General features: G+C 39.8%; 1 protein-coding gene across 1 annotated transcript; it reads right to left on the bottom strand.

Annotated features, from left to right (window-relative positions):
- Window positions 1-252: 252 nt before the first annotated feature.
- Window positions 253-10759, bottom strand: LOC308395360 (voltage-dependent calcium channel gamma-1 subunit-like). Its single transcript, XM_080880171.1, has 4 exons — window positions 10096-10759; window positions 4597-4671; window positions 1705-1851; window positions 253-1567 (listed from the first exon to the last, which is right to left on the bottom strand). Exons 1-4 carry the CDS (start codon window positions 10331-10333, stop codon window positions 1335-1337), a joined length of 693 nt encoding a protein of 230 aa, XP_080736297.1. The 5' UTR covers window positions 10334-10759; the 3' UTR covers window positions 253-1334.
- Window positions 10760-16248: the final 5489 nt, after the last annotated feature.

Below are 16248 nucleotides of genomic sequence, written 5' to 3' on the forward strand. Positions count from 1 at the left end.
GCCCAGTAGAGGAGAAGTTCTGTAAGTGTCTGGCTGCGAACTTCATGCTTCTTGTTCTCTTTTATATCCCCTTGGTTGGTGTTGCGCAATACAGGCTACACAGAAAAGGTTTATTCTAATAATGTCCTGTACATTTTTGCTTTTTAAACCCAGGTGACCTAATTTAGTTCAAATCCCCCACCAAATAGAATGGTCACTGACCAACTTTCACTCCTTAATGTGGACTGTTACGCTGTTACAACTGAATTATAAACTGCAAGTAAACATCAGCTAAAGTCCGTGCTCATAATCTGAAAATATAGTGCAGCTCCATCACTCTATTAGTTTGCCACTTGCATATTGTGTGATTGCACAGCGTGACATCATTTACAACCGAAATTAAATTCAATTGGCGCTCATCTCTCTGAAACTCTGCATGTAAGGTTACAATTCAGTAAAAGACCATGAATCTGTGGCTTTTTTTCTGTTATCTATGCTAACAGCGTGTATAGATGCAAATGGACATTCGCCACATGGGTCAAACGGGTCATAACAACACATGAAAATGAACAGAGGCATGTTTTGTATCAGTTTGGCATGGAAGCTGTCAAGGCCTTGAATGTGCACCTGCTAGAACTGAACCTTTTCCAACATGACTGGTGCTGAAGACTTTGGGTGTTTAGCATTCCGCTTGCTACAGACACATACACCCAGACTCTGAGCAAGTAGTTTGCTCAAAGCTTTCCTTTACTCAGGAAGTTCTGGACTTAATGTGCAATTATTTAACTTTAAATGATGTTTTTTTTTTCTTCTTTTATTTATCATTAGAGATTTACCGTTTAAGCTATAGGCTAAAAAATGACTTAATTGACAGTATAAGAGGGCTTCTTGGAGTGATGCCATAAAAAATACAGAAGCACATTGGCTATGTACACGATATCATACATAATGCAGTACATAAAATCACCTGACCTGGATGTCAGGCCATTAATGCTCAAAATGTTTGTCTTTTTAACTAAGGAGTGACACATGGGGGAACTAGTAAGACCAAGGTCATAATACAATACCTTTTCACCAGTAAAAACATGCCAGCACTAAATCATGAGTTGGAGGGGGAAAGGAATATCTTAAAAAATACTACTAAATCCCATGTGGGAAATGTCAGCTCTTAGTGACGAGTAGAGCAGGTTTTAAGCAACTGTGGCCTACAACACAAAATTGCAGGCATTACAAAGGGCCGCTCTTTACACTGTGGTTTCTTCTCTGATGACAAGCTGATGTCGTTGAATCTAACATCTGTATTCAAAATAAAAGACAAGTCATTCTTTTCCTGCATTTGTCCGTATGTCTTGCTATCACTCAACTTGTTCCGGTTCGGCGTCCATGCAGGTTTCCCATGGATTCCTGGGCATCTGAGGCATGGAGAGGAACAAGAGTGCAATGCCACAGAGAAAGAGGAGGACAAAGCCAGTGCAGGCACAAGCAAAGGACCAGCCGTAGTAGTATTCGATCCAAATTGTCTCCTCGCTCTCGATCATGCGCTTCACTGACTGACGCATCACCTCCAGTGAGATGAATGCACAGAGACCTGAGAAAGAGAGTGATTAAACATTAGACACGGCTTATAGTAACACCTGTGGCACCCGCAGATTCTCATGCTCACCAAATATGAAACACACACTGAACATAAAAGCAAAACGACTGTGAAACAGAAACTGAACACACCTGCAAATGCAAAAAACATGCCAGCAGGTTTAAGGAGGTAGTCTCTTTTTTTGCCTGTACCAGTACATGAGCCCAGCACACAAAGAGAGCCAAGGATCATGAAGGCCAGACTGAAGATGGAGATGGCTGCAGCTGAGATGTTGTACTCTGGAAAGACAAAAAAATGTCAGTCAATTTTACAGTCATGTTGTAAAATTTCCTGGATCTGCCACTGGCGGATTAGTGCATGTGGAAATGGACAAAAAGCATCTGTGAAAGTCTCATTAATGCTGAATGACAAAGACATGACCTGACAGGCAAAAAATGTAGATACTTTAATACTGAAGTGTTTTTTTCTTCTACTTGTAGGCAACAGAGCTCCAAATCTGCTGTGACAAATTATTATTAACCTGTCATCCATGCCTTCGCCTCTTCAGGTTTTCTCGCTTTTCTTGTCTCTCTGTTGTCCATGAAGGTTTTTGGGCTCCAGCAGAAGACAATAATGCTTTTTAAAGAAACGAACTATATACTTTCATTTCTATTTATAATTATAAAGCAACTAGAAAGTTAAACTTTACTCAAAAATTAAATAAACATTTTTTTTAATTAAAAGACAAAATAATCTTTTTTTTTCAAACCTTTGCTTACTTTTACATCTAAAGTCTTTTAGTTTTAGTTGGTTTAGTTTAGTTAGGTTTAGTGTACGATATCACGAGATTATCGTACACTAATTTTGAAGTTGACTGTGTAAAAATCTGTCTCGTTTTTTCTGCTGAAATTTTCTCCACGGGTTTACAAAGGGTTTTTCTTGACATCAAATGCGAAATGTGTCCATACGTGTACTCTTGTCACATTTTGTAGCATTCTCATGAGAAGCAGAGAGTGTGGGTGCTTCCCACCTTGTTTGTTGGCAACAGATCAAACATTGCATGTCTAACCTCTCTGCACAAGGTGATTATTTCTGATTGGATCGCTTCCAAACTTGTCCCGCCTCTCTACATACCTTATTCCTCATGTAACCAGAATATTTCCGTCTCGTTTTTATTCGTCTTATAAGTCTGAGCCCATTTCATCATATTTTTTTGTCCTTGTGGGTTGTTTTTTATTTAGTTATCGTCTCGTTTTCGTCAAAAAAAGACTTTTGTGAATGAAAACTATGGTGAAATTACTTAGCCAACGAAATTAACACTTTAGTAGCTGAAAGTATTGTTATTTTGTGGTATTTGGTACTCTGGTTAGTTTTTAGGAGTAGCAGGGCAGATTTAAAGTACACTATTGTGCCCAGGGTCATGATAACAGGGTGATATTATTGTATGGTGATGCTGTGTAACTCACCATTTGTACACTAATAGAAGTCTATGCAAAATAGGCTATGTCAGGTTTTGGCTATCTGGGCCTGTGACTAGACTAACAACCTGGGGTGGATGGATGAATGAATGCTTTGGGTCTTTAGATTAGTTCCCCAAAGAAAAACACCTGCTAACTTCTCCATTGCTTTTATTATAAATACAAGGTCTTTGAAATTGGGTGCACTAATATAAATGGATTCTGGTCTTTCATTTAGAGTGTACAACAGCAGCTGGCTAGGTTTCTGAGCAGACAGGTAGATAGGAACCCAGGCCTTTGATCTGTAGCCTGTTTGCCTGTGAACCATACCCTAGGGAGAGAAAGGCACCCCTTTGGGGGGGAAAAGCCTTCATCTTCTACTGGCAGGGGAGGATGGGCTGCACCCTGAACAGCTCTCTAACATAAACCATGTGTGTTAGAGGTTGGTGTCTAACTCAAGTCTGCAAAACCATGGATTCTCACATAGCGTGAGCAACATAGACATCAAAAAGCTTTCTGCATTTTAGTCATACAGCACTTGCTTCACTGCACTGCTCAGAAATTTTTCAGCCTGCAGAAACATGAACTTCTCATGTGCTAAATTTAACCCTCCAACACAGAAAGGGGCAGTATTATGAGGAACTGGTCAAGCCACGTTCAAATTCACAGTGTTGCTAATGTATTAATCTCTTTGGCAAGGTTCCTTTCTTTTAATGTGTACTGGAATAGGATTTATTTTTATTTTTTGCTATTGAGCGTACACTTTATGTCACTCTCCAAATTTAGCAGATTAGGTATGAGTACATATTAATACATACAGTATCGGCTGCATCAATATAACCACCCTGCTGAAAGAGACAGTTTAGAAAGAAACTCCAATTGTCTGAGCCCATTAACCTGATCATCTCTTTTACTCTCAACTTTTCAAATTTTCACTTCATTTACATTTTTACTGGGAGCATCCCTACATGCCCTAAAGTAGCTCACTGACCACACGTGTATGTTCAGACCACTAACGGCCTCTGCATGGGAGGACTGATGTACAAGGAGGAGAAAACATACACAGCTGAACAAATGTATGTACAAGATATATTTTGCTAAAGCACAAAATTTCGGGACTTATGATCCACAGCTTCTGACCATCAGGGGAAACAACAAGAACTTGAAAAACTACTGAGGCAGACTATTGCATGTTATACAGAGAAATTGAAAATAGATATTGGTCAGCTGGAGAAAGAAAGAAAGAAAAAAAGAAACAAGTCAGATTTCAGATAGGATTTCTCCCGTGAGATGTTCTGACATTGATAGACGGTCGAGTCTGCCTGCTGTGACACTGCCGACTGTGCTGTGGTCAGATGTGAAACATAACTGAAAACTTGAACCCACACAGAGAAAAGCAGCAGCAAGTGAGATCATTTGGAAAATCACGAAGCAACTGCTACATTTCGACTCGTCTGATGTTCACTTCACACAGAGGAAGGAACATGAATTCAGAGATGAAAGCAACTTATTATTTCAGTGTTTTAAGACAGAATAGGCCGAAGCAATTGCCAAAGGGAGTGAAAACAAACAAACAAACAAACATACCTTTTTGTGTTTTATATTCAAATATCTCAGCATCCTGTCCTGGAGTGAAGTGCCTGAAGTAAGTGCAATTTTCGTCTGTGAAAAGAAAAAAAACAAAGCAAAACCATATTTAGTTTAATTTTCTCTTCAAATCTGCACAGAATATTTGTACTCTGCTTTGTACCAGCACATTACGATAAAACCACAACAATAAAATACAGATATTACATCCACATGTTAAAGGTAAGTTTAAAATTGATTATTTTTAGTGCTTTTGGAGTTCTAATGCTCTTATTGGGAAACTTTTGATTTTACAGATTTTTAAAAAGTTGGCCTCGTCTTGCAAAATTTTATTACAATAAACTTAAATGTCTTCATATGTAAATAAAAGCTCTACTGATAAAAGGCGAGAGACGCATCAAGAGGGTTGTGAAGCACAGACATGATTAGTTAATTCAGTTGGGACTCTGATGGGAGCCTTCAATTGCACACAGCTATGATGAGTCAGTGTGGTATTCAATATGTTGCTATGTATGACCAAAAACCTTCCCGGACTTGAATCTAGATGCTCAGTTTTGACCATATAATCTGCCAGCAAATACACCAAATTGTCATAAAAGTGCTTTTACCTTGTGTTTGCTTGTCATTGACTGGGTTGTTTGGTTGTTTTTAAATTCCTCTCAGATCAAGGTCATATTTGTCAATGCCTAATTTATGTTTTATGATTCATTTTTATTTGACAAAATTTCTGTTTCTAATAAGACAGTTTGTTTTTCTTCTTTCTCAGGTTTGCTCCACATTTGTTCGCCCCATTAGCTGCATTCACCTTTTGTCACACGCCTTTGGAATATGGTACTTGTATTAAACACTTCACATGGTCTCAGCTATAGCTTCCATTTTTTGTCCAAAAGGGATTTTACATCCCAAGATAATGTTACAATTAAAAGTGGCTTCCCTGCAGAACTTTCTCCTTTGTGTGGTTTGACTCTGGTTGCAGACATCGAGTTCAGTTTCTGTCATGCAGACAAGGTGTTATGCCTTAGGGATTTGCAGATATAAAGCCAGGCGTTATGCATTATGTGATCACATAGTTGTTTGAAAGAAAAAGAAGTCTTTGATGCTGTGCCAGGTAGAAATGTTATCCCTTTTAGAAACAGGCTTGGTGTACATACAAAACTTGATTACATTTGATGATCTACCACATTTTGGCCAATGGGATATTTGGCCAAAACATCGGGAAATACGATCATTCAAATAATTAAAAACATTTGAATGATCATATTTGCTCAAATAGTGAGAAGATTTATGCATGCAGCACCAGATCATCAGTTCTCTCATGCACAGTCAGGTGCATGTCCATGATCTCGACGGTATGAGGGCTTAACACACAGGCACATTCCTTATCCCAGTTTCCACACGCGCTCATCATGGGAAGTGAAATGCTTTCATGTGAAAATATGAAGTACTGCATGGTATGATTTTATGGTAAGAGCTTGATAGCTTTGACATTCTTCTATTTCTCAAGAAACTGAGCTAAATGGGATGTCAGGTGCCCCTAAAAGGAAATAACAGGGTAATTTGGTGTAACAGGCGCAAATAGTATTTATGAATCATATTTTTCCAAGTCAAGTCAACAGTGCAATGTTCACACAAAGCTCCTTTGAAATGGCAAGCTTTTAAAGCCATGTGTCATACTGTGTGGGCCTACATGCAAAAAATAAATACATAAAAACCTTTTTTATGAATGAGGACAGGGACTGGCCATCAAAGAAAGGAAGAAAAAAAAACCAGTGGTTGTTACTAAGCAACAAGCGCTGCTGTTTTTCACTGGAGAATGTGATAGAGGTTTGTCACCTACATGTATTTATTGAGTCAAACCTTGCATTCAAAACAGATGCTGGCCTTTGAACCCCCCCCCCCCCCCCCCCCCCCCCCCCACACACACACACACACACACACGCATATGCCTAAATACATAATGCTGATCAATGTCAGTCATCCACCAAAACATAATAATAAAAAAATAAAAACACATGGTCTCGATGTTCGAAAGTGTTTCATGATTATGTTCATTAAGCTTAAGCTTAGCAGGTTTATTCCCACATGTGACTGTGTGTGCTGCCAAATTAAACTTACCTCAGAGTGCATGTTTTTATAGAAATGTGAGGAAGAACTGTTGGATAAAAACGTATCTGTTATCATCTGTGGAAGCATGCTACAACAAACCCAGAGACACACACACACTAATCCAATTTTGGGTTACTGTTAGTCCTCGTCCTGCCAGGCTGTTTTGACGAGCTCTATAAAGCCTCCCTTTTTCCAAATAGGGCTGTCCGCCATCTTTCGACTGACAAGGCGAGGATGCAGGATTAGCAGCGTCTCTGCACATTGTCATGTCAGAGCAGCGTCTTTCCTCGCATTGATTTGTGGTGTCAGTTCATTTTTGGCTACATTTGGCTGTCAAAGCCTTCCTCATTCTTTGCTTTATCAGCTATGACAAGTGGAGTGTTGTTGCAGGGTCAAGAAAAATGTACATGTCAACAAAATTACTTTCAGTAAAGGTCGATCAGTGGCTTCTTTCAAACTTTTGTTACTACTTTGCTGCTTTTGCATGGAAATGTGTCCTAAAGATGAAAGGTGCACTTTTCCCTTCTCTGTAATACTCTGCTAATCTAAGCACCCTCTTTGCAAATGCATAAAACTTTGATCCCACTACAAACCTCAAATACCACATGGATGCATGCCTATTTAGGTCAGAAAGGCATCACTAGCACCCTTTCCCCATATACAATGCCCATCCCTTGGTTGCTATGTTGCATGCCTATATAGGCAAAATACAATTGATTCCATTGCTTTTTTGGGCTGTGAATCCCATCCTCGGGGAGTGTGAAGTAATTTGAGTGGTGGGCTGCACGGAGATGCGTAGCTGCAGGAAGGTCTTGAGGGAACAGGCCGGTGGGAGAGCAGGCCTTAGAGCTATGCCTGACTCTTTCAGGCGGCCCCGTCACTCAGAGGACTTGGCTTGAACACTTGACCCTCACGCGGCACAGCTGAGTATTTACGTGGCCTATATTTATACCTACAGCGGGTGTTTGCTGAGCAATTTACACAGTAATATATATATATATTTTAAATCTCATGTTTTTGGGAACAGTTTTAAAATTGCTTACGCTTTTGGCCAATAAAATGCCGTCACATAATTGTTGTTTTCAATACTATTGAAAATTAAACATAGGGTGAAAAACTTGGAAGCGGCTTGCCAGAACATCTGATGTTGCACATTAAGACTTAACAGCTCCGATACTCAAAAGACATATGCAGTTAAATATAAAGCAGGATAATGCCAACAACTAAAATATTCATTAGGTTAATTTGTTACTTTTTTCTCAAAGCTGGTACAACATGTAAATCTTTATTGTACACTTAACTTGATTTTATATCACAGTCTGTGCTTTATCAACAGCTGATATAAATAACAAGTCAACCCATATTTTCCAGTTGAGTCTCTCTCAGCGAACACCATCTCACACGCTGTTCAAGTCCTGTGTTGGATCAGAGTTTGACACCTCTCTGAGGACAAGTGGTTATGATAAACAATATTGTTCCTGTCCAAATACAGTGGGCCTGGGGAAGCCCCTGGAAACACGGGACTTCTGCCTGTTTTTATTTACTTCTTCTAAAGCTATTTGCCAAGTGAAACGGATCTGTTTCATTTCAATGACTGTAATATATTGCATTGTCCAAAAATATTCCAGATCACTGCTTTCACTGTGTAGTTGTTTAAAAGTCAAAAACTGCACATGAAGAACCCAACCCAAAAACATTTGTCTCTTGGAGTTGCTGTCTTAAGAATTCCCTGTGTGCCTGGGCGGGTCACACTTATTTGGAATATTCAGCACATGCCTGCAGCAACAAGCCCCCCTCAGGCATCTCACTTGCTCCTGAGATGGCCCTGCAGTGCAGACAGTGTCTGGGATTCCTAAAAGTTGCAGGCTGCCACAATCAGGTTCTATTTGTAAGTAGTATAAATTTGGTATGATGTCTGGGCACGCTTCCAAAATCTCATATAACTTGGGCTCAGATAACACAGAGTTTTTCAGATAATGTTCAATTACCCATTTGCCCCCAACAGTAGCGTAACTCTCACTCCAGATCATTGGCACCACGAGTCTTTGCTTGCCAACAACGGCTCAGCACTTCTTTTTAAATTTTATTACAGTCTGCATTTTATTCAGGCACCTTTAACAGCACGATGTACCACATCATGTTTATTTGGAGACAAGACATGCACACCAAGGTGAGCCCTTTGTAGGGCATGAAAATGCATCACCTATAAACTGTGGTGGGCAAAGTATTTAGACCATTCAGTTAAGTAAAAGTATTAATACCAGTGTAAAGTGACATGTTGAGTAGGCTGGTGTAAGCATACACCACTGCAAACACAATCCAGAAGCAGACCAGCCTCCATTTGATGTCTCCGTGTTATATTAAATGTACCGACATTTCTATTTCTATTTGATGCACAAGCAGCATTTAAATTGAATCATTTTGTGCTGTTTTCACCTTACCTGCCTTGTACAGACTGAAAGATCCTTAATATGTTTAAAAAAAGATGAATGGGTTTTTGAAATGAACATGGCCAAATTAAAAACTTTAATTTCCCCGTGGCTGTGGCGGTGGTAATATTAGACTGTGTGAAATCTATCTCAAAAGTGTCCTCAAGTAAGATGTTTGAGGAAAGGCTTTTCATCACGTTTCATGGAGGCTGCTCTATCCAGTTTCTCTGTATTTCAGGGAGCTCTGATGCAGTGTCCATATCCATATGGGTATTATTATCAGCTGTCTGCAGGTTCTGTGGCAGCTGACTTTACTAATAAGATTATCTGTCAGAAAAGAGGAGCCAACCATCAGGGTTAGTCTCCAGTCTCTTGAGACTCTTATGCTTAGATTTCTCTGGCTGATGTCACATCTATCTACTGTTATCTCATGTCAACACTTTGCATCTATGGTTGGTCATAGTGGTTGGTCATTCTGGGTGCTGTTTATTCCAAGACCACCAAGATAGTTTAAACACAGGCTAAATGCTTCGACTAATATTTATATTACACTACCGGCTACTTCTTTAAAACACATTTCAAAGATGTTTCAGAAGTCTAATCAAACAGGCCCTGAAATGCTGTCGGCACATAACAATATGTATCCACGGGAAAAACAAAAAAAAAGAAAAAACAAGCTGAATGCATGAAAGGACTAAAACATGAGGAATACAACAGGATGTGTTTGTGTTGCAAAGGGAAGTTTAGAAAGTCATATGACATGTCTAGTGATCCTGCATCAGGATCTCTATTCTTAGTAGCTTCATACCTTAAAGTAGCATCTTACTCGCATGCAATATTTTTCCAAAAAAGACTGAACCTTTGGAGAGATAGCACAGCCACAGAGACTGAAAACTAAAAACTGGCTCTCAGGTTCACTTTCATGCTCCAGTTGCAAGAAGTTTTCTCTCAGATTTTCTCTTACCTCCAGGCAGGCTGATGGGTCCGCAGCCGTGCCCTTCGTCGTAGTGTTCTGAGCTGATGTAGATGTACTTCTTGCACAGCCTCCACAGGCCGAAGTGGGCCGCCTCACAGGTCTCATTGAGTTTCTCCACCTTTGGGCTAAGAACTGCCCAGTGGTCCGTTACCACTGCCGTGAGCATGCATGCCATGCCCACCAGCAACACAAAGATGGCAATCTTAATCTTTGTACGCTTGTGCATGTTCGCAGGTGGTGAGATTTCTGTTCAGTGAATATTTTTCCCCTGATAAAATAGGAAACCTTAATAAAACTGGATGCTCTGCAATGTAGACACACTGGTCTGTGTCCTTAGGGCTTCTTTCCTCAGTGACTGCAGCACAAAAATCTCTTCTCCTTTTCTCTCACCACCCAAGACTAGTATCTTCTCTCCTCCAGTCACAAATCTGTGCTTCTGGTTGGAAAGGAAAGGGGCCAGGCGGCTCTGTCCTACTTTCAAGTCTCCTTTCCCCTACTCACTGTGAGGTGCTGCACAACTCAGGGGCTGCAAGTTTAGATAAACAGCTGTTGAGGTAGATCAGGGAAGTTGATGACCAAAGTGTCTACCATGGTGGGTAATGGGCGTAGAGGGGGTTGCAGCATGTGCTGGTCAGTGTTTTTCAGGGGCGGGGGGATGCTATAAATGTGATCGGTGAGTCAAGTTGTCAGGCTGTCTTCTTATCTGGTTACACCGCCAGTGGGCGGAGATGTGTAACGTGGACTAACATTTGTCTCTTGTCTTCACATTCACATAAGAACTATTAAAGTAAACGTCTCAGCCTTGGAAATATAGTTTCCCCTGCTTCTCAGTTTCATTCATCATACTGTTTGTATCTTAACTCTACCTCACCTTAACACTGCGTCTGTGTGGATTTGTCTCTGTAAACTATTTATAAGGAAAAAGTGGAAGTGTTTACAAAGAGCAGCAACTGTGTTTCAGCTGACAAGAAAAGCATTTTCCCCCTGGAACAATAACACGTTTAGTCTTCCTGTCAGGAAGGATACTTAATGTGTCTTATGTACTTCATATAAAATTTGTCATAATTTTTCATTTTCTTTTAATAGCTGAAAATGTACTTATTTTCTATCATTACAGTATTAGCAGCATACCAGATATAAACAAAAAAACAAAAAAAACTAAACCAAAAAAAGAAAAGCAAAAAAGAATAGAGACAAGGGACACACTTGAGGAGAAAAAAAAAGACAAAAGGTGTGCTAATCCCGTTGATTCCTCTCTGACTGTAAATCATGTTGGCACGGTTTTTAAGAGTTGGCCCACTTCAAGTCTCTTTAAAAGACTTGTGGCCCACTTTTTCCCTGGCGTGAGCAGAGACACCAGTGAAAGTCAAAAAGTCATCACAGCAGCAGAATAGAATTGTGAGAGATCACTGCAAGCTAGCACACACACACACACAAACACACACACTCCTCGTGCATATGGTACGACAGCTTTTCTCCATGCCCCTGGTACACTGCGCAGAAACACTTTCCCACACACACACACACACACACACACACACACACACACACACACACACACACACACACAATATGAGTGAAGCCTCCAGCTGACAGATCAGTGACCAGCGACACCCTTACATGTTTCCCAAAGACTTTCAGAAAAATGACAATGTCAATAATCTTACTGAAACATTTTGGATCAACTAAAGGCTTTTCAGGGAGTTTTAGGGAATCCTGATTATAATGAATTACATTAGTCCAGCCTAGAAGCAGCAAATGCATTAACTAGTTTTTCAGTGTCACTTTAAGACAGGACGTTTCTAATTTTAGAGGTATTGTGCAAATGGAAGAAAGCCACCCTACATATTTGTTTAATATGTGCATTCAAGGACATCCTGGTGAAAAACAACTCCAAGATTCCTCCCACCATTACAAGGTAATCCCATCCAGAGTAAGAATCTGGTTAGATACCATATTTCTAAGATTTTCAGGACCGAGTACAATAACCTCAGTTTTATCTGAATTAAGAAGCAATTTAGCTTAGAAGAAAGTTAGCGGCCATCTAGGTCTTTATGTCTTTAAGACATTCCTGCAGTTTAACTATTGGTGTGTGTTATCTGGCTTCATAGATAGATAGAGCTGGGTGTCATCAGCATAGCAGTGAAAATGTATACTAGGCCTTCTAATGATACAGCTTAAGAGAAGCAAGTATAATGCAAACAAAACTGGTCCTAGCACAGAACCCTGTAGAGCTCCATAATTAACCTTAGTGTGTAAAGACGACTCTCCATTTCCATTAACAAACATGCATGGGATTAGGTTAATTGGTGATTTAAAAATTCACTGTAGGTGTGAATGTGAACATGAATGGTTGTTTATCTTTATGTGTTAGCCCTGCAGCCCTGCGTCTTGTTCTGTGGCAGCTGTGTTAGGCTTCAGCACACCGCGTGACCCTGAACTGAAAAAACAGAAGAAAATGGATGGATGGATGGATGGATGGATGGATGGATGGATGGATGGATGGATGGATGGATGGATGGATATTTAAAATTTGCTTGTGTAACACGTGTACGTATGTATGTCTGGATGCCTTACCATATAAGGAAACCAGGATGACCGTTTAACCAGTCCAGTCCAGTCTTTCCCACACCTTAATATAGTTTTGATTGATGGCACTGACATAATGACTCTTTATAGAAGAACAACAGCTGACCTCAAAGACATTAGTTGCTTCACCCTTTGACCTGACTGGAACTCAGGGAGCCCACTGGAGTTGTAGGTGTACATCCAATTCCTCAGGGGAACTTTTCTGGCTCTTCAAATATCTTCCAAGGGAAATCATCTCATTTTGTGGACTAATTGGACAGAGCTTGAACCATCAAATCCCACTGATTGTAATCACAGAGGTCACAAGGTGACATTGATTGTGGTTTATTGTGACTGCTTCTCATTTGCAGGGATAAACCCCCGACGTCATGGACAGAGGAGACATTGATCATTTTCAGGAAAAGCTTAAATCACTCTGTGGTCATCTTTGCTCTCATCTGACCAAAATCAGTCACGTTTGTCTTTACAAGTTAGAGATATCTGGATAGAGCCAGTCTATGTTTAGATTTCAATACCAGTGGGATCTTATTTGTGAACACTGTAAATGTGTGAAGCCAAGTGTAAAACCACAAGGAATTCATAATCTGGTGGTGTCGTAATTGAGAAGCACTGTAATGATTCTCAGAGGAAGAGGATCCACGTGCAACAGACAGCTTTTTTATTTCTCTGTTTTGTGCATCTTTTACCGTCCTTCACAAAACCTGGAAATCCTTCTTAAATCACCATCTTGCAGGATGTATCACTTTCTAAAACACATCTGGAGGAGAGAGGAGTGAGGAGAGAGAGAAGGAGGCTCACCAGAGGAGCTGGAATCAAGGATGTAAGGGCATATCTTTTGTAGAAGTGCTTTCCCTGTGACTCAAAGGCGAGACACACAGCTGGAATATAGCAAGCAAAGTACTCTAAAGATAAGTGTTCCTTTGGATTTGGTTGTTTCAGTTGTTTTAGTTAGTTCAGATGATCAAACCTTTCTCCCACCATTTTTGTGATCTCTGTACCGCTATTCATATTTGATTTGCATATTTTTAAAATGAGGGCTTTGAAGGATTGATGCTTCATTTTGCTAAATGCCTGCTACCTCAAATCCTCTCCCTTATGTATTTTGTTCCTCTCCTCACATGTCATTTGTTGGTTTCTCCTGTTGTAGTTCACCTGGTTGGGCTTTTCACTTGGCTTTAAAATAAAGTTCCTGACTATATCTCAATATGAATAGCGACAACAGAAAATAAAAGCCATTCACATTTGAAACAAAATCATGCTTACCTTATTTCTGAGGAGGTTTTCTATATTCTTCATTTCGACCAACCACCAGTCTAAAAAGAAGTGAATGCTTAAACTATTTGATAGGGTAGCTGGTGGCATAATACTAAAAACAACACTGCATAAATGATGATCTCATAATTAAAAGAACAGAGCGTGTAATCATGAGTAAAGGTTAAGATGATTATCAATCATTATTGTATGTGAGAGGGCTATTGTTATAAATTGTAATAATTAGTAATGCCCTCCTTCACCCATTGCAAATTACACTGGCCAAGATTTTGTAAGACCAAAATCTAAGACTCATTTAGTCAGAAACTGCAGTTACCAGATGTCTTTCAGTTTGTATTGAAACCTAGCTGTCTCCTCAACTTGCTGCCAGATTGTTAATCCGCTGATGTGGGTGTGTATACACCAAAGAAAATTCAGCAAGACCAGACTTTCTTTGCTTTAGCTGGCTCAACAAAACCTAAAACCCCAGTGGAAGATAACAATAGCAGTTATTAATTTTCTGTGTTAAGCCTGGATTGCTGCTTTCAGAATCACATATAAATGGATATTTCACTCATCAGTGACTCTTTTTCCACAGAAAATGATCCTCGGGACTACTGCTTACACCAATCAGATACATTATTAAGTAATGATGATAAAATAATTATAACAATATGTAAAAATATAACTCTTCTTTACTGGAAGGGACACAGTTGGGGAGCAGTTAGGGCTGTCCGTTTGTGGTTTACCGCTATGGCAACTCTTGGATCAATAAACCATTTATTTTTCTCTCTGCATGCATCAAACCTCATCTTCTTTTGTTAATGAAATCAGGCCTGAAGCTCTATCACTGTCGGCTTCTGCACCAAACTTGAGCTGGACTACCTTGTTACATGTGATATAAGGCATCTGAAACAACCAAGACCCGCTCGACTTGCCATGGAATCAAGAAAGGGTAAGCACACTGAAAGGTTTTGTCACCAGTAATGAACTTAATCCAGCTGAGAAAATGATATAAAGCAAAGACGCATATATTATATGCATTTTACTTTATTTTCTCTTCTGACATGAGTTTAATAAAACGCACTCTTTATGTGTATGCTTTGCAGTAGCGTACATTATAGATCATTATTTTTATTTTAGTAAAATTCAAAGGCCTCAAATGGGACAACATCAAAGCTGTATTTAGACAACAGATACTTAACTGTGACAATAACGTAAAAGAAAATAGTTGCCACCTCAGCCAGCTTCATTCTCACCTCTGTGATGACTGATGGTCCCTTGGTGCTCTAATTTTAAAGTCAGCACTAAAACTGGTGCCTGAATAACAGTTCCCTTGTGAATAGCTTTCCCACAGAGTCTGACTTAATCAAAAGGTTACTTTGGTATTAGCAACAGCGTTGCATTAATGCTTGCTTATTGTCAGCTGCTTTTCTGCAGACTGTAATATAATTGGATATGTTACGCTACACCATTATGATCTGGTTTTTGATGTGTCATAGCTGCTTAAAGGGGTTAAACTCCAACTGCTGCTGGCTAAATCCGGTCTTAGTGCAGTGACAGATGCCGTCCTAATGGCTGCCCGTGGCTCCTGGACTGACAGTGTGGCACAGGGAGTGAGGAATCGTGCCCCCTGCTAGGAATAATGTCAGCCATTTTAAATTTTCAAAAAGAAATCGGGAGGAACCAGAGAGATGTGATCAAGCAGAGGAAATCATATCTGAGTTTCACATTCGTTCTGTAGCCTCACAACACATTCTGTGCTAATAAACAATAGGAAGATGACATATTACAAAACTAGTCACATCCTATGCTTTGTTAATGGGTTTTCCTTGTGAAGGCCACCTCTGAGTTTGAGTTCCTGTATGTCTGCCTCTACACTTTCCTAACTGTGTCCACCTGTGCCTCGTTTCCAGTGTAGCCTTGTCTTTCCCTTTGCTCTGTCAGATCATCTGCTTCTCTGTTTGTTCCCCCTGTGGGGCCCGATGACAGCTGGGCTATTCTCCAAATGGATGGATGGATGTTCCCTGTGCTCCATGGCCTTTTTAGCTTTATTGCCATTAAATTTTGTTTGCCTAACCTACCTGATCCTGGATTTGTATTTATATCTTCATTTTTAAATTTTATTATTTATTTATTTATTTATTTATTTATTTTGCCTGTCCCATTTGGATCTTTAGGCATCAGAATTGTTGTCTGAAATCCAAGAAAGATGCCAAGCGGATTTACTTTACCAAGTGGATCATCATGGCCTTGCCATATTGGTCCATTTGAGTGACCTTTATTATAATTATGTATTTA

This window comes from Rhamphochromis sp. 'chilingali' (assembly GCF_963969265.1).
Source record: "Rhamphochromis sp. 'chilingali' genome assembly, chromosome: 4".
Lineage (NCBI taxonomy): Eukaryota > Metazoa > Chordata > Actinopteri > Cichliformes > Cichlidae > Rhamphochromis > Rhamphochromis sp. 'chilingali'.